The sequence below is a fragment of the Pseudophryne corroboree genome, chromosome 1 (assembly GCF_028390025.1).
Source record: "Pseudophryne corroboree isolate aPseCor3 chromosome 1, aPseCor3.hap2, whole genome shotgun sequence".
In the NCBI taxonomy this organism is placed as follows: Eukaryota; Metazoa; Chordata; class Amphibia; order Anura; family Myobatrachidae; genus Pseudophryne; species Pseudophryne corroboree.
Genome location: NC_086444.1, coordinates 26,628,796 through 26,654,330, shown reverse-complemented (window position 1 = coordinate 26,654,330; position 25,535 = coordinate 26,628,796). Strand labels below are relative to the sequence as shown.

Below are 25,535 nucleotides of genomic sequence, written 5' to 3'. Positions count from 1 at the left end.
CATAGTAATACATAGCAGAGCACACAGTAGTACATAGCAGAGCACACAGTAGTACATAGCAGAGCACACAGTAGTACATAACATAGCACACAGTAGTACATAGCAGAGCACACAGTAGTACATAGCAGAGCACACAGTAGTACATAACATAGCTCACAGTAGTACATAGCAGTGCACAACGTAGTACATAGCAGAGCACACACTAGTACATAGCAGAGAACACACTAATACATAGCATAGCACACAGTAGTACATAGCAGAGCTCACAGTAGTACATAGCAGAGCACATAGTAATACATAGCAGAGCACACAGTAGTACATAGCAGAGCACACAGTAGTACATAGCAGAGCACACAGTAGTACATAACATAGCTCACAGTAGTACATAGCAGAGCACACAGTAGTACATAGCAGAGCACACAGTAGTACATAACATAGCTCACAGTAGTACATAGCAGTGCACAACGTAGTACATAGCAGAGCACACACTAGTACATAGCAGAGAACACACTAGTACATAGCAGAGCACACAGTAGTATATAGCGGGGCACACAGTAATACATAGCAGTGCACAACGTAGTACATAGCAGAGCACACAGTAGTACATAACATAGCTCACAGTAGTACATAGCAGAGCACACAGTAGTACATAGCAGAGCTCACAGTAGTACATAGCAGAGCACATAGTAATACATAGCAGAGCACACAGTAGTACATAGCAGAGCACACAGTAGTACATAGCAGAGCACACAGTAGTACATAACATAGCTCACAGTAGTACATAGCAGAGCACACAGTAGTACATAGCAGAGCTCACAGTAGTACATAGCAGAGCACATAGTAATACATAGCAGAGCACACACTAGTACATAGCAGAGCACACAGTAGTACATAGCAGAGCACACAGTAGTACATAGAGGAGCACACAGTAGTACATAGCAGAGCACACAGTAGTACATAGAGGAGCACACAGTAGTACATAGCAGAGCAGACAGTAGTACATAGAGGAGCACACAGTAGTACATAGCAGAGCACACAGTAGTACATAGAGGAGCACACAGTAGTACATAGCAGAGCACACACTATGCTACAGTATTTCAGCATCCATTTGTGGATGTGAGAGGGTCAATCATTCGGAACCATAAAGTGGGACATTCTTTCAAGGCCACATATGTCCAAGCTACATTATAAACCTCTGTGTCCGCCTCTGTAAATACAGTAGAGTTTATTGGCTTAACTAAAAGTCAGAAAGAATAAAAACCATTGGGATAAAAACCACATGGAATCCATCCACCTATAGCCTCTGCTGGGGTGTGGTAATCTGGCCTCTCCCCCCACGCGAAGGACGGTTGGGAAGTATGTACATAGGCCCTCATTCCGAGTTGTTCGCTCGCAATCTGCTTTTAGCAGCATTGCACACGCTAAGCCGCCGCCTACTGGGAGTGAATCTTAGCTTAGCAATATTGCGAAAAGACTTCTCTGTGCAGTTTCTGAGTAGCTCGAGACTTACTCTTCCAGTGCGATCAGTTCAGTGCTTGTCGTTCCTGGTTTGACGTCACAAACACACCCAGCGTTCGGCCAGACACTCCCCCGTTTCTCCAGCCACTCCCGCGTTTTTCCCAGAAACGGTAGCGTTTTTTCACACACTCCCATAAAACGGCCAGTTTCCGCCCAGAAACACCCACTTCCTGTCAATCACATTACGATCACCAGAACGAAGAAAAAACCGTGAGTAAAAAACCTAACTGCATAGCAAATTTACTTGGCGCAGTCGCACTGCGGACATTGCGCATGCGCATTAGCGACTAATCGCTCCGTTGCGAAAAAAATACAGAGCGAACAACTCGGAATGACCCCCATTGTTGTAGAGTGTAGACTCCTACATGACAGAAGCACACATAAATAATACAGATAGCATCAGGGTCTGATCCCAGGGAAGGGGAGAGAAACCACAGACTGTCCTGGAAATGACTGTTAGAAACCCATCCATGTTCCAATGTCTTACTCAGTGGTCATTGGCCCTCATTCCGAGTTGTTCGCTCGTTAATTTTCTTCGCATCGCAGCGAATTTCCGCTAATTGCGCATGTGCAATGTTCGCACTGCGACTGCGCCAAGTAAATTTGCTAAGAAGTTTGGTATTTTACTCACGGCATTACGAGGTTTTTTCTTCGTTCTGGCGATCGTAGTGTGATTGACAGGAAGTGGGTGTTTCTGGGTGGAAACTGGACGTTTTATGGGAGTGTGTGAAAAAACGCTACCGTTTCTGGGAAAAACGTGGGAGTGGCTGGAGAAACGGGGGAGTGTCTGGGCAAACGCTGGGTGTGTTTGTGACGTCAAACCAGGAACGAAACTGACTGAACTGATCGCACTGGCTGAGTAAGTCCCGAGCTACTCAGAAACTGCTAAGAAATTTCTATTCGCAATTTTGAGAATCTTTAGTTCGCAATTTTGCTAAGCTAAGATTCACTCCCAGTAGGCGGCGGCTTAGCGTGTGCAATGCTGCTAAAAGCAGCTAGCGTTCGAACAACTCGGAATGAGGGCCATTGTTAGCTACTACAGACATCTTCCAACCTTCTTCTCACACTCATACAGAGATAGGTTGCTTGCACCGACACAAAGCATTCATGTGAATAAGCCCACAACGTTAATGCGTGTGACCACAGCGCCATTTCCTATCAGTCTTCTCTTGCTCAAGTCTGTTTCCCCAGTGTAAGGGTCAAAAAACAGATTACCCCAATACTATACATGCTGCAGGGCAAATGGGGCAATTCTATTAGAGGTGAGTTCTGCATGGATACAGTCAACAGATAACTCCCGTGACTTTGCTCCATGTTTATCAATGTGTGGTGCCTGGCATTGCTCTGGGAGATCCAGCAATGGGAGATCCGGATGGCAGAGGTGCAGTGGTGATATTACTATTCATGCCATCGTTGCCCCCCCCCCCCCCCCCCCAGCATCATAACACTGTGATTATTAGCTTGGGGTGGGACGTGATGACACCATTCATCCTGGGTGCTGAGAGATCTAGGGGTTCTAAAACATGTAGTGTCACAACACATATCTCTTTACTAATTGAATGTGACGGGGCAATGCCAGGATGTGAGAAGGGGAATGGAGGCAGCAGGAAGCCACAGACTGAGAGTTATATAGTGGAGGAGCAGGGTCTCCAGCAGCACAGAGTGTATCAGGAGATGAGGGATGTGTCAGTGAGGACAGGGCTGCATGTGACAGGGGCAGTGACATGATGTGATGAGGGGAATGGAGGCAGCAGGAAGCCACAGACTGAGAGTTATATAGTGGGAGGAGCAGGGACCCCAGCAGCACAGAGTATATCAGGAGATGAGTGATGTGTCAGTGAGGACAGGGCTGCATGTGACAGGGGCAGTGACAGGATGTGAGGAGGGGAATGGAGGCAGCAGGAAGTCACAGACTGAAAGTTATATAGTGGGGGGAGCAGGGTCTCCAGCAGCACAGAGTGTATCAGGAGATGAGGGATGTGTCAGTGAGGACAGGGCTGCATGTGACAGGGGCAGTGACATGATGTGATGAGGGGAATGGAGGCAGGAGGAAGCCACAGACTGAGAGTTATATAGTGGGAGGAGCAGGGACCCCAGCAGCACAGAGTATATCAGGAGATGAGTGATGTGTCAGTGAGGAAAGGGCTGCATGTGACAGGTGCAGTGACATGATGTGAGGAGGGGAATGGAGGCAGCAGGAGGCCACAGACTGAGAGTTATATAGTGGGAGGAGCAGGGTCCCCCAGCAGCACAGAGTATATCAGGAGATTAGTGATGTGTCAGTGAGGACAGGGCTGCATGTGACAGTGGCAGTGACATGATGTGAGGAGTGGAATAGAGGCAGCAGGAAGCCACAGACTGAGAGTTATATAGTGGGAGGAGCAGGGTCCCCAGCAGCACAGAGTATATCAGGAGATTAGTGATGTGTCAGTGAGGACAGGGCTGCATGTGACAGTGGCAGTGACATGATGTGAGGAGTGGAATGGAGGCAGCAGGAAGCCACAGACTGAGAGTTATATAGTGTGAGGAGCAGGGTCCCCAGCAGCACAGAGTATATCAGGAGATTAGTGATGTGTCAGTGAGGACAGGGCTGCATGTGATAGTGGCAGTGACATGATGTGAGGAGTGGAATGGAGGCAGCAGGAAGCCACAGACTGAGAGTTATATAGTGGGAGGAGCAGGGACCCCAGCAGCACAGAGTATATCAGGAGATGAGTGATGTGTCAGTGAGGACATGGCTGCATGTGACAGGGGCAGTGACATGATGTGAGGAGGGGAATGGAGGCAGCAGGAAGCCACATACTGAGAGTTATATAGTGGGAGGAGCAGGGTCCCCAGCAGCACAGAGTATATCAGGAGATGAGTGATGTGTCAGTGAGGACAGGGCTGCATGTGACAGGGGCAGTGACATGATGTGAGGAGGAGAATGGAGGCAGCAGGAAGTCACAGACTGAGAGTTATATAGTGGGAGGAGCATGGTCCCCAGCAGCACAGAGTATATCAGGAGATGAGTGATGTGTCAGTGAGGACAGGGCTGCATGTGACAGTGACATGATGTGAGGAGGGGAATGGAGGCAGCAGGAAGCCACAGACTGAGAGTTATATAGTGGGAGGAGCAGGGTCCCCAGCAGCACAGAGTATATCAGGAGATGAGTGATGTGTCAATGAGGACAGGGCTGCATGTGACAGGGGCAGTGACATGATGTGAAGAGTGGAATGGAGGCCTAAGGAAGCCACAGACTGAGAGTTAAATAGTGGAAGGAGCAGGGTCCCAGCAGCGCAAAGTATATCAGGAGCTGAGTAATGTGTCAGTGAGAACAGTGAGACAAGGGGCTGTACATTAGGAAAGTGAGTGAAAAGGGGGCTGTGTATTAGGGCAGTGAGTGTAAGAGAGGGGGCTGTGTATTAGGGCAGTGAGTGTTAGAGAGGAGGGTGTGTATTAGGCCAGTGAGTGTAAGAGAGGGTGCTGTGTATTAGGGAAGTGAGTGTAAGAGAGGAGGATGTATATTAGGGCAGTGAGTGTAAGAGAGGAGGATGTGTATTAGGGCAGTGAGTGTAAGAGAGGAGGATGTGTATTAGGGCAGTGAGTGTAAGAGAGGAGGATGTGTGTTAGAGCAGTGAGTGTGAGAGAGGAGGATGTGTATTAGGGCAGTGAGTGTAGGAGAGAAGGATGTGTATTAGGACAGTGAGTGTAAGAGAGAAGGATGTGTATTAGGGCAGTGAGTGTAGGAGAGAAGGATGTGTATTAGGGCAGTGAGTGTAAGAGAGAAGGATGTGTATTAGGGAAGTGAGTGTAAGAGAGGAGGATTTGTATTAGGGCAGTGAGTGTAAGAGAGGAGGATGTGTATTAGGGCAGTGATTGTAAGAGAGGAGGATGTGTATTAGGGCAGTGAGTGTAGGAGAGAAGGATGTGTATTAGGCAGTGAGTGTAAGAGAGGAGGATGTGTATTAGGCAGTGAGTGTAAGAGAGGAGGATGTGTATTAGGGCAGTGAGTGTAAGAGAGGAGGATGTGTATTAGGGCAGTGAGTGTAAGAGAGGAGGATGTGTATTAGGCAGTGAGTGTAAGAGAGTAGGATGTGTATTAGGGCAGTACGTGTAAGAGAGGAGGATGTGTATTAGGCAGTGAGTGTAAGAGAGGAGGATGTGTATTAGGGCAGTGAGTGTAAGAGAGGAGGATGTGTATTAGGGCAGTGAGTGTAAGAGAGGAGGATGTGTATTAGGGCAGTGAGTGTAAGAGAGGAGGATGTGTATTAGGGCAGTGAGTGTAAGAGAGGAGGATGTGTATTAGGGCATTGAGTGTAAGAGAGGAGGATGTGTATTAGGGCAGTGACTGTAAGAGAGGAGGATGTGTATTAGGGCAGTGAGTGTAAGAGAGGAGGATGTGTATTAGGGCAGTGAGTGTAAGAGAGGAGGATGTTTATTAGGGCAGTGACTGTAAGAGAGGAGAATGTGTATTAGGGCAGTGATTGTAAGAGAGGAGGATGTGTATTAGAGCAGTGAGTGTAAGAGAGAAGGATGTGTATTAGGGCAGTGAGTGTAAGAGAGGAGGATGTGTATTACGGCAGTGAGTGTAGGAGAGAAGGATGTGTATTAGGGCAGTGAGTGTAAGAGAGGAGAATGTGTATTAGGGCAGTGAGTGTAAGAGAGGAGAATGTGTATTAGAGCAGTGAGTGTAAGAGAGGAGGATGTGTATTAGGGCAGTGAGTGTAAGAGAGGAGGATGTGTATTAGGGCAGTGAGTGTAAGAGAGGAGGATGTGTATTAGGGCAGTGAGTGTAAGAGAGGAGGATGTGTATTAGGCAGTGAGTGTAAGAGAGGAGGATGTGTATTAGGGCAGTACGTGTAAGAGAGGAGAATGTGTATTAGAGCAGTGAGTGTAAGAGAGGAGGATGTGTATTAGGGCAGTGAGTGTAAGAGAGGAGGATGTGTATTAGGGCAGTGAGTGTAAGAGGGGAGGATGTGTATTAGGGCAGTGAGTGTAAGAGATGAGGATGTGTATTCTGGCAGTGACTGTAAGGGAGGAGGATGTGTATTAGGGCAGTGAGTGTAAGAGAGGAGGATGTGTATTAGTGCAGTGAGTGTAAGAGAGGAGGATGTGTATTAGGGCAGTGAGTGTAAGAGAGGAGGATGTGTATTAGGGCAGTGAGTGTAAGAGATGAGGATGTGTATTAGGGCAGTGAGTGTAAGAGAGGAGGATGTGTATTAGGGCAGTGAGTGTAAGAGAGGAGGATGTGTATTAGGGCAGTGAGTGTAAGAGAGGAGGATGTGTATTAGGGCAGTGAGTGTAAGAGAGGAGGATGTGTATTAGGCAATGAGTGTAAGAGAGGAGGATGTGTATTAGGGCAGTGAGTGTAAGAGAGGAGGATGTGTATTAGGGCAGTGAGTGTAAGAGAGGAGGATGTGTATTAGGCAGTGAGTGTAAGAGAGAAGGATGTGTATTAGGGCAGTGAGTGTAAGAGAGGAGGATGTGTATTAGGCAGTGAGTGTAAGAGAGGAGGATGTGTATTAAGCAGTGAGTGTAAGAGAGGAGGATGTGTATTAGGCAGTGAGTGTAAAAGATGAGGATGTGTATTAGGCAGTGAGTGTAAGAGAGGAGGATGTGTATTAGGGCAGTGAGTGTAAGAGAGGAGGATGTGTATTAGGGCAGTGAGTGTAAGAGAGGAGGATGTGTATTAGGCAGTGAGTGTAAGAGAGAAGGATGTGTATTAGGGCAGTGAGTGTAAGAGAGGAGGATGTGTATTAGGCAGTGAGTGTAAGAGAGGAGGATGTGTATTAAGCAGTGAGTGTAAGAGAGGAGGATGTGTATTAGGCAGTGAGTGTAAAAGAGGAGGATGTGTATTAGGGCAGTGAGTGTAAGAGAGGAGGATGTGTATTAGGCAGTGAGTGTAAGAGAGGAGGATGTGTATTAAGCAGTGAGTGTAAGAGAGGAGGATGTGTATTAGGCAGTGAGTGTAAGAGAGGAGGATGTGTATTAGGCAGTGAGTGTAAGAGAGGAGGATGTGTATTAGGGCAGTGAGTGTAAGAGAGGAGGATGTGTATTAGGGCAGTGAGTGTAAGAGAGGAGGATGTGTATTAGGCAGTGAGTGTAAGAGAGGAGGATGTGTATTAGGGCAGTGAGTGTAAGAGAGGAGGATGTGTATTAGGGCAGTGAGTGTAAGAGAGGAGGATGTGTTTTAGGGCAGTGAGTGTGAGAGAGGAGGATGTGTATTAGGGCAGTGAGTGTAAGAGAGGAGGATGTGTATTAGGGCAGTGAGTGTAAGAGAGGAGGATGTGTATTAGGGCAGTGAGTGTAAGAGAGGAGGATGTGTATTAGGGCAGTGAGTGTAAGAGAGGCGGGTGTGTATTAGGGCAGTGAGTGTATTTGCTAGTACCTTTATGCTAGTCTCCCTGAGGGTTGGCGGCTCAGCGTGGCATGAATATACATTGTGTTATCTATAGGGTCCTATAGGAGCCGGCGCTGGATAAATGTTCCCCGGCGCAGATGGAAACACGGGTGTAGTATGGTTTGCCGGCACCGCTGTGACAGCTAAATGTTGATACTTTGTGTTCTGCGTCGGTCAGATGCCTATAAATTGTCCCTCACCTGCTAATGACTTGTACAGGACACACTTTGTTTTGTTCTACATGTAGCCCTGGTGGCATCCATCTCCCGGCTGCTGGGATGAGCTGAAGGTTAATCAATAAGAGCAGAGCGGCGGTAATAGAACTGGGCTGACCGGCAGATGATAAGCGGGATGCTACCTGATTACTGCAGGCCCATAATCACAGTATATGCTGCAGAGGCTCCGCGGGGAATTCATATTCCCACAATCAGTAAGCCTGCACTTACAGGGCCTGATTCAGTTGTGGACATATTGTAATTTTGCGCGTGACATAGTATTTGTTGCACCGCACAAGTGAATAAACGTGCACCAGTATTTTGCACAGAGAATGGCCCATTGTGCATCAAAAGCCAGATCTGGGATGTTTCCATTTAAGACCACCGCGCCATTTTCCAGGAGTGCTCAGAGTCACTGTCACTACTGCTGACGCCGCCTACTAGGGGCCCAGATGGAGACAGCACGCAGGCCCCCCTCCTCTTTTCACACGCCCGTGCTAAACGCCCCCCATTCCCAATCTGACCAGTATGTTTTTGGAGTATGGGAAGAAACTGGAGCAGCAGGAGAAAAAACCCACGGGGAGTACATACAAACTTTACACAGATAGTGCCTTCATCGAGAACTGAACTCATGACCTCAGTTCTGCAATGCAGTAATGCTGATCACTACTCCAACCATGCTGCCCAAAGTTTATTATATGTAACCGTAAATTAAATAATTATTTACTAAATAATATCTCAGGTCTACTAATTACAGCCTCCTTCCAAACGCAAGAGAGCGATCCAATCAGTGGCTGTCCATCGTTTCTAACCTTGTAGGGGCTCCTCTGGGATTGCTGGTAACAGTGGTACTACGCGTTTAATGCACAGGTGGAGAGACCCTGAATTGGTAAAAAAATAAAAAATAAAATGCAGTCAATTTAAAAAAAAAAAAAAAATGTCCTGAACTCCAAGTGACATTATATTATATATAAGGAGGAAATCGTTCTCCAATCTGTTTCCCAATTAACATACACTTTATTATTGGCAATTATTGCTACGTGTTAGACCTTCATCAATCATGAAGATGTTACCACCTAAATGTCACTGCTATTTCTCCGTAACCAGGACGGCGGCGCCATTAACGACGCAATCTTCCTTTTATCACTTACACACTAAACACAAATTTATTTTTTCTCTTCGTATATTTATCTTGGACAAATTAGCAAAAAGTCCAAAACATAAAAGTAGCGGAAAGAAAGAGGGACGACGCGTACCTGACTATTTCACTACACAGGCGGGAGCTGGGTCCCCCATCGGTTGCCGCAGCGGGCATCTGAGTATTCCTAGGGTTACTTAGAACGTCCACCGCATCTGAGCGGCCGAGGTCAGCGAATGTGCGTCGGAAGATGCAGATGCTGGATTCGGCTGCGGCTTACAGCGCACATGCGCACCTATCATATATATATGTCGACACCACTTAGGTCAACAGCAGTTAGTCGACACACCTTAGGTCGACACTGCAAATACACGAAAAAAGGTTGACGTGTTTTTTATGTGTTTTTTGTGTCGTTATCTTCGTAATGTGACCAAGAACCCCAATTAGTGCACCGTGTCCTCTCGGGAAAGATGCATCGCTGCGCTCTGCACAGGTTACCATTCCCAATTGTAGTCCACGTGGATCGTAAAGTATGAAAAAAAAAAAACCTCATGTCAATCTTTCCTGTCGCCCTTGTCCATGTCGGCATTTTGTCTGTGTCAACATAAGGTGTGGCGACCAACTGGTGTCGACCCAAGTGGTGTCGAACTGGAGTCCGGATAATATGTATATATATATATATGTATATAAAATAGAAATTCCTGCACTCTCACACAGCTCAGCCAACAACTGGGCTGCCAATCAGAGCCCGACCCACTCAGAGGTGGGACCCATAGTACAATACAGGATTGTCCACAAGGTGGAACAGATAGCACTCTCCAGATTTCAATTCAATAATCAAAAAAATCAAAAAAAGGTAATTTTTAATGTAAGAAACAGTCTCACAGTTCCAAGGTAATGTCCATATTCATCCAACGTTTCGGTCCACACCAGGACCTTTGTCAAGGAATTACAGCATGGTCAGCACAACAGCATCACAACAGGAGTCAGTAGTACAGGTAACTGGAGTCTGGAGATATTGCCTCACCGGCCCCTGCTAAATAGCCAGCATTATGGCGCCAATCCCGCCCACACACACACAGGACGTGTGGTGGAGCGCTGGCTGGAGCGCAAACATCACTTCCGGTTTTACCGGAAGTGGTCTCTTTGCATCATCAGGTTAATGGAGTCTCAGCACACTGGACGTGTGGTGGAGCGCAGGCTGGAGCGCAAACGTCACTTCCGTTTTCACCGGAAGTGAGCTGCGTGTATCATCAGTTTAATGAAGTCTCAAGCGCACTGTGGAACGCAATCCGGAAGCAGGAAACTAACGACTAACAAAGTGGAACGCAAGCGTCACCGCCGTTGTTGCCGGAAGTGAGCTGCGGGCCATGACATTAGCGCAAACTATAGCTCAACTCAGCAGCAATCAACACTTCTGGGGAATCCCAGGAAATGTTAAAAATATGCAAGATGTGTATATTTAAATATAAGGGGAAAATTGCTGCGGAGAGTGAGCATAACAAGTAGACAAATTTCAATCCGGTGGCGATTGTATTATGTCCATCATGTCCGGACCATAATCAACATCACCCACCTAAGTGTGGTTCAACACAGATAATGCACAATTTCAGCAACCATTAACATTTGACCCGGTCTCCTACAACCCTAGCATTAAAACATTTACCCGCCTTCTGGAGCATGATGCCCATATACAGTCTCCCACTAAGCGCTTTGACAATCTGCCGGTGGCAGAACGCAAGGCCCTCGCCTCATTAAGAAAGGACAGTAGCCTCGTGGTCAGGCCTGCTAATAAGGGAGGTGCAGTGGTAGTGCAGGATTGGGCTGATTACAATAGGGAGATCCTGAGGCAATTGAATGATGAAATGACGTACGCTTGCCTGCAACACAATCCTATTCCAGAGATCAAACTGATAATAGATCGCCTACTAGATATAGGGTACAAAGCGCAATACATTGACAAGAGTACACTAGAATTCCTCACTGTTGAACATCCGGTTTGCCCAATAATCTATACCCTCCCCAAAATCCACAAGACCCTCACACACACCCCGGGTAGGCCTATCATCTCTGCTAGAAAATCTCTGCTACAGCCGCTCGCCATCTATGTTGATACGTTCCTGCAACCCATAGTACAACAGGGAGATAGCTACGTGCGAGACACGTCCGATTTTTTGGAGAAGCTGATGGCTTGCCCTTATGAGATGGAAGAGATCCTGTTGGGTACCATGGATGTCTGCTCCCTGTACACCATCATACCTCATGAACAAGGTTTACAAGCAGTATCAAACGCCTGGCAACAACACCCTCCCACTGGACCGGCTACTGGATTTCTCTTAGAATTGGCCACGATAGTACTGAAACATAACCATTTTCTCTACCAAGGTAACTACTACCTGCAACGCGAGGGGACCGCAATGGGATCGAACCTGGCGCCAGCCTACGCCAATATCTATATGACAGAATATGAACAACGGCACATCTTCCCGAGGTATGGAACACAGATATTGTTCTACAAGAGGTTTATCGACGACATCTTCCTGTTGTGGAAAGGGTCAACTGAATCATTTAACCAAATGGTTAATTCATTGAATGGACTTGATAGTCCGGTGAGATTCACTCATCAGATTGATGCCTGCAACATCAACTTCTTGGACATTTCAATTACATTGGAAGGGGGTCGCATTAGCACAAGTCTCTATAGGAAACCAACTGACCGGAATACCCTGTTACTGGCAACCAGTCAACACCCGCCTGCCCTTAAAGACAATCTCCCCATTTCCCAATTTTTGAGGGTCATGCGTAACAACACGAATAAGGACATCATGGAAGCCCAACTATCTGAAATGACCTCACGATTTCTTGAGAGAGGGTATGATAGGAAGACTGTATCTAAATGTTTAACGAAGGCCAGGAGAAAATTTGAACCCTCTACAGCCGCGACGCAGGCGACATCCACACCAGACCGGATGGTTTTCACGACCACATATGACCACTTGTCTAATAGGGTCTGGGGAGCCATTCGGGAGAATTGGCCTATTTTAACCACGGATGATCATCTGAAGCTGAAAAAGAGCCCCCCCCCCCCCAATGATGGCATACCGTCGGGCATCCAATTTAAAACAATTACTCCTAAGACCTATGGTTGGGCAGGAATCACCAACAACGACGACATGGCTTCATGAAAGAAGACCTGGATGCTTCAAATGCACTGGGTGCACCACGTGCAGGGGTATGTTAACAGGACCATCCTTCCCGCACCCCCACTCAGGGCGCCCTATAGCCATTAAATACAGATTGCACTGTACTATGGACCATCTGATATATATTCTAACGTGTCCGTGCGGACTATACTATGTTGGAATGACAACCAGACGATTTCGAGACAGGATGGCCAATCATAGAACATCGATACACCAAGCGACTACCACGGGGACTGCCACCTTGCCGGTGGCTAGACATTTTATGACTCTGCGACATCAAGTATCTGATCTTAGGTCCAAAGTGATAGATTGGATACCCCCATTACCACGAGGCGGTGACCGTGCTCTTCTGCTTAGGAAAAGAGAAAGCCTTTGGATAAATAAACTGGACACGATAGCACCAAAGGGAATGAATGAAAACAACCCTTTATCAGTTTTTTTGAAATAGACTAATAAACTCTTTGGCGATAATTCCTATCGCACTTATTGACAGTTTATGTAAAATGCACTTGTGACAAACCCCATGGATTGTGGTGTTTACTGTATATATTGCTTGTTCCTCTCTCTTTCTGCACCTTGTTTTTTCTATTTTCTCTATTTTTTCTATTAATTTCATTCTGTTAGAGTGTTAAGATATAATCCTAATACTGTGACCTCACTGGCCTCTGCTACACCCAGCTAATTAATAGATATACCTTAAATTGTGCCGTTTATAATTAAGCCCTGTGTTGAACCACACTTAGGTGGGTGATGTTGATTATGGTCCGGACATGATGGACATATTACCATCGCCACCGGATTGAAATTTGTCTACTTGTTATGCTCACTCTCCGCAGCAATTTTCCCCTTATATTTAAATATACACATCTTGCATATTTTTAACACTCCTTGGATTCCCCAGAAGTGTTGATTGCTGCTGAGTTGAGCTATAGTTTGCGCTAATGTCATGGCCCGCAGCTCACTTCCGGCAACAATGGCGGTGACGCTTGCGTTCCACTTCGTTATTTTTCCGCTTCCGGATTGCGTTCCACAGTGTGCTTGAGACTTCATTAAACTGATGATACACGCAGCTCACTTCCGGTGAAAACAGAAGTGACGTTTGCGCTCCAGCCTGCGCTCCACCACACGTCCAGTGTGCTGAGACTCCATTAACCTGATGATGCAAAAAGACCACTTCCGGTAAAACTGGAAGTGACGTTTGCGCTCCAGCCAGCGCTCCACCATACGTCCTGTGTGTGTGTGGGCAGGATTGGTGCCATAATGCTGGCTATTTAGCAGGGGCCGGTGAGGCAATATCTCCAGACTCCAGCTACCTGTACTACTGACTCCTGTTGTGATGCTGTTGTGCTGACCATGCTGTAATTCCTTGACAAAGGTTGTGATGTTGACCGAAACGTTGGATGAATATGGACATTACCTTGGAACTGTGAGACTGTTTCTTACATTAAAAATTACCTTTTTTTGATTTTTTTTGATTATTGAATTGAAATCTGGAGAGTGCTATCTGTTCCACCTTGTGGATAATCCTGTATTATATATGTATATATATATATATATATATTATGGTTTACACAGATAACTTGTTACAGACTAAGATATTCCATGTTCCTCATGGGTGGGGCAGAGGGCGTGGCGTTGTACATCACTTCACTGTGGCCTGCCCCCGCAGTAAGGAGAAGGGAAAGTAAAAGCGAACCTCACTCTGAATGACATCATCTAGCCCCCGGGCAGCCCAGTTCCCCAGAGAGGTGGGCAGAATACTGGGGTCTGTTTTGCTGTCCCGGGAGAGCTCCTTGAAATTTGGTGAGTCTCAGGACATTCCAGTGGATGAGGAAAGTATGTGCGGGTGATGGAGAAGAGCAGTCCGGCAATATAGTGCGTCGCCCACACATAATTGTGGTGTCATCCCGTCGCCGCACCATAGTAATACTGTTGGAGTTACATTGTATCCAAACAAGACAACATTCAGAGATTGCAAAATCAGCATGACACGGTCATAATACCAACAGCCATTGACCGACAGTCAAAATGCCGACACGGTCAAAATACTTACATTCATTATGCCGACATTTTCAAAATGCCGACATAGGCAGAATACCAATGTTTGAAATGCTGACATGCGTTTTTAAGGAATTTTTGGCCAATAACAGACTTGTTCATACTTTACCATCCCAGTGGACCTGGAGGGGGAATACGAGGCACTTTGCGCACGAGCCATGCGAGGGGACACGGGACACTTAGTCGGTGTCCATGCCGACATTGACACAAAAAAGGAAAAACTCTGGTTGGTATTCTGACTACAGTATGTCGGCATTTTGATCATGTCAGCATAATGAATGTCAGTATTTTGACCGTGTCGGTATCTTGACTGCAGGTCAATGGCTGTCGGGAGTATGACTGTCGGTAATGTGTCCGACGGTAAATCATACTGAACCCTCCTGTGCTGGTGAAACCATAAAAGTGCGACAACTGACTGACCTAGAACTGTAAGAGTTAAGGTAACGTTATTAATTAATTAGCATTGCCGACACACCCTCAACTCTAGATAAGGATTCTCCGTCACCTCTGAACCTGAGTTTTGCGTGAGATGCAGGGATCAGCCGCCAACTCGCGACAGCACTTTTAGCAAATTACAGGGGGAAATTGTGCTTAGCAAATATTCATCTAGGCTTCATTTCCTATTAATACCGGGAAGAGCTCGGAGACCCGAAATGTAATCACGCCGAGACAGAGGAATTCTAATGTCCTTTAAATGGGCATCTGTCAGTACACTGATCCGTCTTCTCTGATTCTGCCGGCAAGGTAAACGGATCATGGACAGCGGTGACGGATAGGAGACATCGCATGTGTCTCCCAGCACTAACCCTGAGAACGAGCCTCGCCGCACACAGCTCCCCCCCCCCCCCCCCCCCTTTGTGTGATAGCTGGCATGGGAATAGCTGGCGGCATATAGAGAGCAACTGATACAGTGCACCCCTCAACTTTCATCTCTTCCTTTTATACCACGCCATACCTTTTCATCTCTTCCTTTTATACTACACCTCACCTTTTCATCTCTTCCTTTTATACCACACCTCACCTTCTCATATCTTCCTTTTATACCATGTCTCACCTTTTCATCTCTTCCTTTTATACCACACCTCACCTTTTCATCTCTTCCTTTTATACCACACCTCACCTTTTCATATCTTCCTTTTATACCATGTCTCACCTTTTCATCTCTTCCTTTTATACCACACCTCACCTTTTCATCTCTTCCTTTTATACCACACCTCACCTTTTCATCTCTTCCTTTTATACCACACCTCACCTTTTCATATCTTCCTTTTATACCATGTCTCACCTTTTCATCTCTTCCTTTTATACCACACCTCACCTTTTCATCTCTTCCTTTTATACCACACCTCACCTTTTCATCTCTTCCTTTTATACCACACCTCACCTTTTCATATCTACCTTTTATACCATGTCTCACCTTTTCATCTCTTCCTTTTATACTACACCTCACCTTTTCATCTCTTCCTTTTATACCACACCTCACCTTTTCATATCTTTCTTTTATACCATGTCTCACCTTTTCATCTCTTCCTTTTATACCACACCTCACCTTTTCATCTCTTCCTTTTATACCACACCTCACCTTTTCATATCTTTCTTTTATACCATGTCTCACCTTTTCATCTCTTCCTTTTATACCACACCTCACCTTTTCATCTCTTCCTTTTATACCACACCTCACCTTTTCATATCTTTCTTGTATACCACACCTCACCTTTTCATCTCTTCTTTTTATACCACACCTCACCTTTTCATCTCTTCCTTTTATACCACACCTCACTTTTTCATCTCTTCCTTTTATACCATGTCTCACCTTTTCATCTCTTCCTTTTATACCACGCCTCACCTTTCATCTCTTCCTTTTATACCACGCCTCACCTTTCATCTCTTCCTTTTATACCACGCCTCACCTTTTCATCTCTTCCTTTTATACCACGCCTCACCTTTCATCCCTTCCTTTTATACCACGCCTCACCTTTTCATCTCTTCCTTTTATACCACGCCTCACCTTTTCATCCCTTCCTTTTATACCACGCCTCACCTTTTCATCTCTTCCTTTTATACCACGCCTCACCTTTCATCTCTTCCTTTTATACCACGCCTCACCTTTCATCTCTTCCTTTTATACCACGCTTCAACTTTTCATCTCTTCCTTTTATACCACGCCTTACCGTTTCATCTCTTCCTTTTATACCACTCCTCACCTTTCATCACTTCCTTTTATACCACGCCTCACCTTTCATCTCTTCCTTTTATACCACGCCTCACCTTTCATCTCTTCCTTTTATACTACGCCTTACCTTTCATCTCTTCCTTTTATACCACGCCTCACCTTTTCATCCCTTCCTTTTATACCACGCCTCACCTTTTCATCTCTTCCTTTTATACCACGCCTCACCTTTCATCTCTTCCTTTTATACCACGCCTCACCTTTCATCTCTTCCTTTTATACCACGCCTCACCTTTTCATCTCTTCCTTTTATACCACGCCTCACCTTTTCATCTCTTCCTTTTATACCACGCCTCACCGTTTCATCTCTTCCTTTTATACCACGCCTCACCTTATCATCTCTTCCTTTTATACCACGCCTCACCTTATCATCTCTTCCTTTTATACCACGCCTTACCGTTCATCTCTTCCTTTTATACCACACCTTACCTTTCATCTCTTCCTTTTATACCACGCCTCACCTTTCATCTCTTCCTTTTATACCACGCCTCACCTTTCATCTCTTCCTTTTATACCACGCCTCACCTTATCATCTCTTCCTTTTATACCACGCCTCACCTTTCATCTCTTCCTTTTATACCACGCCTCACCTTATCATCTCTTCCTTTTATACCACGCCTTACCTTTCATCTCTTCCTTTTATACCATGCCTCACCTTTCATCTCTTCCTTTTATACCACGCCTTACCTTTCATCTCTTCCTTTTATACCACGCCTCACCTTTCATCTCTTCCTTTTATATGATGCCTCACCTTATCATCTCTTCCTTTTATACCACGCCTTACCTTTCATCTCTTCCTTTTATACCAAGCCTTACCTTTCATCTCTTCCTTTTATACCACGCCTCACCTTATCATCTCTTCCTTTTATACCACGCCTTACCTTTCATCTCTTCCTTTTATACCACGCCTTACCCTTCATCTCTTCCTTTTATACCACGCCTCACCTTTCATCTCTTCCTTTAATACCACGCCTCACCTTTCATCTCTTCCTTTTATACCACGCCTCACCTTTCATCTCTTCCTTTTATACTACGCCTTACCTTTCATCTCTTCCTTTTATACCACGCCTCACCTTATCATCTCTTCCTTTTATACCACGCCTCACCTTTCATCTCTTCCTTTTATACCATGCCTTACCTTTCATCTCTTCCTTTTATACCACGCCTCAACTTATCATCTCTTCCTTTTATACCATGCCTTACCTTTCATCTCTTCCTTTTATACCACGCCTTACCTTTCATCTCTTCCTTTTATACCACGCCTCACCTTTTCATCTCTTCCTTTTATACCACGCCTCAGCTTTTCATCTCTTCCTTTTATACCACGCCTCACCTTTTCATCTCTTCCTTTTATACCACACCTCACCTTTTCATCTCTTCCTTTTTAACCACGCCTAACTTTTCATCTCTTCCTTTTATACCACGCTTCACCTTTTCATCTCTTCCTTTTATACCACGCCTCACCTTTTCATCTCTTCCTTTTATACCACACCTCACCTTTTCATCTCTTCCTTTTATACCACGCCTCACCTTTTCATCTCTTCCTTTTTGTACCACACCTCACATTTTTTTCTCTTCCTTTTATACCACGCCTCATTTTTCGTCTCTTCATTTTATACCACGCCTTACCTTTCATCTCTTCCTTTTATACCACGCCTTACCTTTTCATCTCTTCCTTTTATACCATGCCTCACCTTTCATCTCTTCGTTTTATACCACGCCTCACCTTTCATCTCTTCCTTTTATACCACGCCTCACTTTTCATCTCTTCCTTTTATATCACGCCTTCCTTTTCATCTCTTCCGTTTATACCACACCTCACCTTTCATCTCTTCCTTTTATACCACGCATTACCTTTCATCTCTTCCTTTTATACCATGCCTCACCTTTCATCTCTTCCTTTTATACCACGCCTCACTTTTCATCTCTTCCTTTTATACCGCGCCTCACCTTTCATCTCTTCCTTTTATACCACGCCTCACCTTTCATCTCTTCCTTTTATACCACGTCTCACCCTTTCATCTCTTCCTTTTATACCACGCCTCACCTATAAATCTCTACCTTTTATACCACGCCTCACCTATTAATCTCTTCCTTTTATACCACGCCTCACCTATTAATCTCTTCCTTTTATACCACGCCTTACCTTTTCATTTCTTCCTTTTATACCACGCCTCACCGTTTCATCTCTTCATTTTATACCACGCCTCACCTTTTCATCTCTTCCTTTTATACCACGCCTCACCTTTCATCTCTTCCTTTTATACCACGCCTCACCTTTTCATCTCTTCCTTTTATACCACGCCTCACCTTTTCATCTCTTCCTTTTATACCACGCCTCACCTTTTTATCTCTTTCTTTTCTCACCTTATCATCTCTTCCTTTTATACCACGCCTCACCTTATCATCTCTTCCTTATATACCACGCCTCACCTTTTCATCTCTTCCTTTTATACCATGCCTCACCGTTTCATCTCTTCCTTTTATACCACGCCTCACCTTTTCATCCCTTCATTTTATACCATGCCTCACTTTTTCATCTCTTCCTTTTATACCACGCCTCACCTTTTCATCTCTTCCTTTTATACCATGCCTCACCTTTTCATCTCTTCCTTTTATACCACGCCTCACCTTTTCATCTCTTCCTTTTATACCACGCCTCACCTTTTCATCTCTTCATTTTATACCACGCCTTACCTTTCATCTATTCCTTTTATACCACGCGTCACTTTTTCATCTCTTCCTTTTATACCACGCCTCACCTTTTCATCTCTTCCTTTTATACCACGCCTCACTTTTTCATCTCTTCCTTTCATACCACGCCTCACCTTTTCATCTCTTCCTTTTATACCACGCCTCACCTTTTCATCTCTTCCCTTTATACCACGCCTCACCTTATCATCTCTTACTTTTATACCACGCCTCACCTTTTCATCTCTTCCTTTTATATCACGCCTCACCTTTTCATCTCTTCCTTTTATACCACGCCTCACCTTTTCATCTCTTCCTTTTATACCACGCCTCACCTTTTCATCTCTTCCTTTTATACCACGCCTCACCTTTTCATCTCTTCCTTTTATACCACGCCTCACCTTTTCATCTCTTCCTTTTATACCACGCCTCACCTTTTTATCTCTTCCTTTTATACCACGCCTCACTTTTCGTCTCTTCATTTTATACCACGCCTTACCTTTCATCTCTTCCTTTTATACCACGCCTTACCTTTTCATCTCTTCCTTTTATACCATGCCTCACCTTTCATCTCTTCGTTTTATACCACGCCTCACCTTTCATCTCTTCCTTTTATACCACGCCTCACTTTTCATCTCTTCCTTTTATATCACGCCTTCCTTTTCATCTCTTCCGTTTATACCACACCTCACCTTTCATCTCTTCCTTTTATACCACGCATTACCTTTCATCTCTTCCTTTTATACCATGCCTCACCTTTCATCTCTTCCTTTTATACCACGCCTCACTTTTCATCTCTTCCTTTTATACCGCGCCTCACCTTTCATCTCTTCCTTTTATACCACGCCTCACCTTTCATCTCTTCCTTTTATACCACGTCTCACCCTTTCATCTCTTCCTTTTATACCACGCCTCACCTATAAATCTCTACCTTTTATACCACGCCTCACCTATTAATCTCTTCCTTTTATACCACGCCTCACCTATTAATCTCTTCCTTTTATACCACGCCTTACCTTTTCATTTCTTCCTTTTATACCACGCCTCACCGTTTCATCTCTTCATTTTATACCACGCCTCACCTTTTCATCTCTTCCTTTTATACCACGCCTCACCTTTCATCTCTTCCTTTTATACCACGCCACACCTTTTCATCTCTTCCTTTTATACCACGCCTCACCTTTTCATCTCTTCCTTTTATACCACGCCTCACCTTTTTATCTCTTTCTTTTCTCACCTTATCATCTCTTCCTTTTATACCACGCCTCACCTTATCATCTCTTCCTTATATACCACGCCTCACCTTTTCATCTCTTCCTTTTATACCATGCCTCACCGTTTCATCTCTTCCTTTTATACCACGCCTCACCTTTTCATCCCTTCATTTTATACCATGCCTCACTTTTTCATCTCTTCCTTTTATACCACGCCTCACCTTTTCATCTCTTCCTTTTATACCACGCCTCACCTTTTCATCTCTTCCTTTTATACCACGCCTCACCTTTTCATCTCTTCCTTTTATACCACGCCTCACCTTTTCATCTCTTCATTTTATACCACGCCTTACCTTTCATCTATTCCTTTTATACCACGCGTCACTTTTTCATCTCTTCCTTTTATACCACGCCTCACCTTTTCATCTCTTCCTTTTATACCACGCCTCACTTTTTCATCTCTTCCTTTCATACCACGCCTCACCTTTTCATCTCTTCCTTTTATACCACGCCTCACCTTTTCATCTCTTCCCTTTATACCACGCCTCACCTTATCATCTCTTACTTTTATACCACGCCTCACCTTTTCATCTCTTCCTTTTATATCACGCCTCACCTTTTCATCTCTTCCTTTTATACCACGCCTCACCTTTTCATCTCTTCCTTTTATACCACGCCTCACCTTTTCATCTCTTCCTTTTATACCACGCCTCACCTTTTCATCTCTTCCTTTTATACCACGCCTCACCTTTTCATCTCTTCCTTTTATACCACGCCTCACCTTTTTATCTCTTCCTTTTATACCACGCCTCACCTTTTCATATCTTCCTTTTATATCACGCCTCACCTTTTCATCTCTTCCTTTTATACCACGCCTCACCTTTTCATCTCTTCCTTTTATACCACGCCTCACCTTTTCATCTCTTCCTTTTATACCACGCCTCACCTTTTCATCTCTTCCTTTTATACCACGCCTCACCTTTTCATCTCTTCCTTTTATATCACGCCTCACCTTTTCATCTTTTCCTTTTATACCACGCCTCAACTTATCATCTCTTCCTTTTATACCACGCCTCACCTTATCATCTCTTCCTTTTATACCACGCCTCACCTTTTCATCTCTTCCTTTTATACCACGCCTCACCTTTTCATTTCTTCCTTTTATACCACGCCTAACCTTTTCATCTCTTCCTTTTATACCACGCCTCACCTTATCATCTATTCATTTTATACCATGCCTCACCTTTTCATCTATTCATTTTATACCACGCCTCACCTTTTCATCTCTTCCTTTTATACCACGCCTCACCTTTTCATCTCTTCCTTTTATACCACGCCTCACCTTTTCATCTATTCATTTTATACCACGCCTCACCTTTTCATCTATTCATTTTATACCACGCCTCACCTTATCATCTATTCCTTTTATACCACGCCTCACCTTTTCATCTCTTCCTTTTATACCACGCCTCACTTTTCATCTCTTCCTTTTATAAAACGCCTCACCTTTTCATCTCTTCCTTTTATACCACGCCTCACCTTTTCATCTCTTCCTTTTATAAAACGCCTCACCTTTTCATCTCTTCCTTTTATACCACACCTCACCTTTTCATCTCTTCCTTTTATACCACGCCTCACCTTTTCATCTATTCCTTTTATACCACGCCTCACTTTTCATCTCTTCCTTTTATAAAACGCCTCACCTTTTCATCTCTTCCTTTTATAAAACGCCTCACCTTTTCATCTCTTCCTTTTATACCACGCCTTGCCTTTTCATCTCTTCCTTTTATACCACGCCTCACCTTTTCATCTCTTCCTTTTATACCACGCCCCACTTTTCATCTCTTCCTTTTATACCACGCCTTACCTTTTCATTTCTTCCTTTTATACAACGCCTCACCTTTTCATTTCTTCCTTTTATACCACTGACTGGCGCTTCCCACCATTCAACACACAGAAATTGCGAAGGCATTGCATTTTCTGCTTGTTAGCAGAAACTGAGGAAGCCTCCTGCCGGTGCAGCTTAGCTGCGACCGCAGGAGGCCAGCCGCCATGTTCTCGATCAGGGTGGCTGCGTATGTTGTCACGCAGCCGCCGTGATCACGTCCCCGTTTGGCCACATTCGCCCCTCGATCACACCGCACCATACCCCACAACCCTCTGTCTCCGCCCTGGAAACGGAGCGTTGCCGCCTGCTCCCGCCCCGCTTCCGTCTCTGCCTGATTGACAGGCAGAGGCGATTGCATTTTCTGCTGCCCCCCCTGCAGAAAATGTGGGTGCATGTGCAGGATGGGTTCTGCGCCTGCGGGGTGATCGTAATAATTCCGGTTGGATTGCGATTTGCGATCCAACCTGAATTAGCTCCTCCGTCTTGTCATATAACAACTTGGCTGATACAGTATGCCAAAGTAACATGAGGCTAGTAATGCCCTTTTAGGCAACTATCTGCTATTCATTTGCCTGATACTGACTTGAAACTCGCACAATGTTCCTGGTGATTTCTCTACTGCGCATGCGCAAATCCCTGGGAAAATGGCAGCTGCACCATTTTCACCGGAGATTTGCAAAGCCTCAATGGTGCCATCATCCCAGTGACATCTTCTGGAAGATGGAGCCGCACAGAGAAAGCAAAACTCTGGTAATGTGCCAGTCTTTGCTCTCTCTAGTGCGCATTCGCCATCTTCCCGAATATCTCAGAGAAGATGGTGCTGGCTGAGGAGGAGGGAAGCAAGGTACGATGATGATGATGTGCGCCCCTCCCCCTGGATCTGCACAGGCTCCTGTGAAGTGCACGGGGCCGATTCATGGACCTGAAAGTTATTCTTTGTGATATATATATATATATTTAATATAGGAGGTGTGGCCACACCCCCTTTGGTTAAGCCACACCCCATAAAGTACCCTGTCCCGGCGCCACGCTCTACGGTCCTGTGGCCACTTTGCACCTGACTTAGAATCAGAGCTAATATGTTTCAGCCCCTAAATGTTCAGTATTGTTGTTAATAAACTGCATGTATAGTGATAGAATGTGACACAAATTGTATCTCAAATGTTAACAAGCACAACGGATTATAATTAGTAACAGCACAAAGATAATGCGTCACTAAGCGGCATGGCTAAGCACTCTCTCTTCTGAGCCCAGGAGCCCGGTGTATGGCACATAGCCATGAATGGGGAATTATTAGACATCTGTGTCGTTCCCTTGTACAGTGGCTACGGCTCCCCCAACAAAGGCAAAATATATGGCCCAGGGAGGTGTTGGGGTCTGGGTAATGTAGATCGGGGGTAACTGATTGGAGTTTCCCATTTTTTCAAATGAGGGAGTTTGGAGAGATGTTATTGTGAGAGTATGAGGTGGGGAGAGAAAGACAGTGGTGTCAAGAGAGGGGGGGGAGGACACTAATTACTTAAAATACAATTCGTTCAGTAGTTTTTTCTAAGGGTGCAAGGCCACGCCTCCTGTGATTAGGCCACACCTGCTGAAAAGTACCTGGGCCCTGGAGACAGAACCTCACACTCACAAGGAGACAGCAGATCCATGCAACCACTGCATTAGGGATTGTTCACCCCACTGCATTTGTAGTGTGGTTTGCAGCACAAAGCAGACACACACACACAAACACACACAGACAGACGCACACACACATACATACACACATACATACATACATACATACATGCATACATACATACATACACACACACACACACACACACACACACACACACGTACGTACGTACGTACGTACGTACACATGCACTGAGGAAGTCCCTTGGGATCCCAGGAGGAGTGAGTGGCCCCCACCCTTTTTAGTGATGTGTACAGGATGGAGAGAATATTGCACAGAATTTCGGGTCTGTGGGAAAGGTGCAGGGCTAATATGATGCAATTCTATGATATTTGGGTATTTTGCCCCCGTCCCCCTTCATAGAACCACTATCCCCAGCATTTTACCCCCAGAACCTCCTCCCCGGACTTCTCCTGCAGAGGAAATGATAAAAGTCGGGAAGTATGACAGACAGACACAAATACACACTCACACAGATACACACACACACACACACACACACACACACACACACACAGACGCACAGATCTATCACATTCTCTAAAGATGGTAAGGTTGTTATAGAACCAGTCAGGTATGAATGATAAATATGCAATATTGTTCTATAGACAAAGTAAGAAGGTCAGAGCCATTGTTCATCCTCTACGGGAACTAGTGACATCACTGAGGCATGAGGCACTAAGAGTACTGATACATGCTCAAAGACTGTCCAGTGTGAGGAGGGGAAATGTAGACGTTGGACGGTACAGGGGGGTTTGTAATAAGCCCCTTTGTTATGTCTGAATGGCGTCGCTGTGATACTTTGTTACTGTCCTTAGCTGGAGTTTATGTGTCCCTGGTCACAGTGTAATGTTTCCCGTCTCTCTCCGTCTCCAGGACCCGAGGGATGCAACCTGTTTATCTACCATCTGCCCCAGGAATTTGGGGACGCGGAGCTGATGCAGATGTTCCTGCCTTTCGGTAATGTCATCTCCTCGAAAGTGTTTGTGGATCGGGCGACAAACCAAAGTAAATGCTTTGGTGGGTAAAGATAACAAAATAATTAGCTTCATCCAGGAATGATAGAAGGGTCTCTCACTATACACTCACTGTCAGACTGCTTCAATGAATGCCAGCGCTCTCTTTTCCCTGCAGCCGTGTGCATGGGGGCAGGGGTGGATCCAGAGGAGGGGCTGCAGTTCAGTTCAAAATTCAAATAGTCGCACCAACTGCCAGTGAGTCAGTTAGAAATGACAGTTGGTGACAGTTGGTGCGGCTCCCCTATTTTAAATTTGAACTGACTGCAGCCCCTCCTCTGGGGCCGCCCCTGCATGGGG

General features: G+C 45.3%; 1 protein-coding gene across 12 annotated transcripts in view; it reads left to right on the top strand.

Annotated features, from left to right (window-relative positions):
• Positions 1-25,535, top strand: part of CELF4 (CUGBP Elav-like family member 4) — a 1,208,497-nt gene that overhangs the window by 1,120,738 nt on the left and 62,224 nt on the right. For 7 of the 12 annotated variants that reach the window (XR_010243565.1, XM_063958143.1, XM_063958066.1 and 4 more), the window contains exon 11: positions 25,096-25,239. Coding sequence is in view for 11 of the 12 variants with exons in the window: in XM_063958143.1 (XP_063814213.1) it covers positions 25,096-25,239 (144 nt within the window). In the remaining variant the exon portion in view is untranslated. The remainder of the gene's footprint in view (positions 1-25,095; positions 25,240-25,535) is intronic. The other 5 variants (XM_063958153.1, XM_063958107.1, XM_063958125.1 and 2 more) reach the window with 1 other exon arrangement.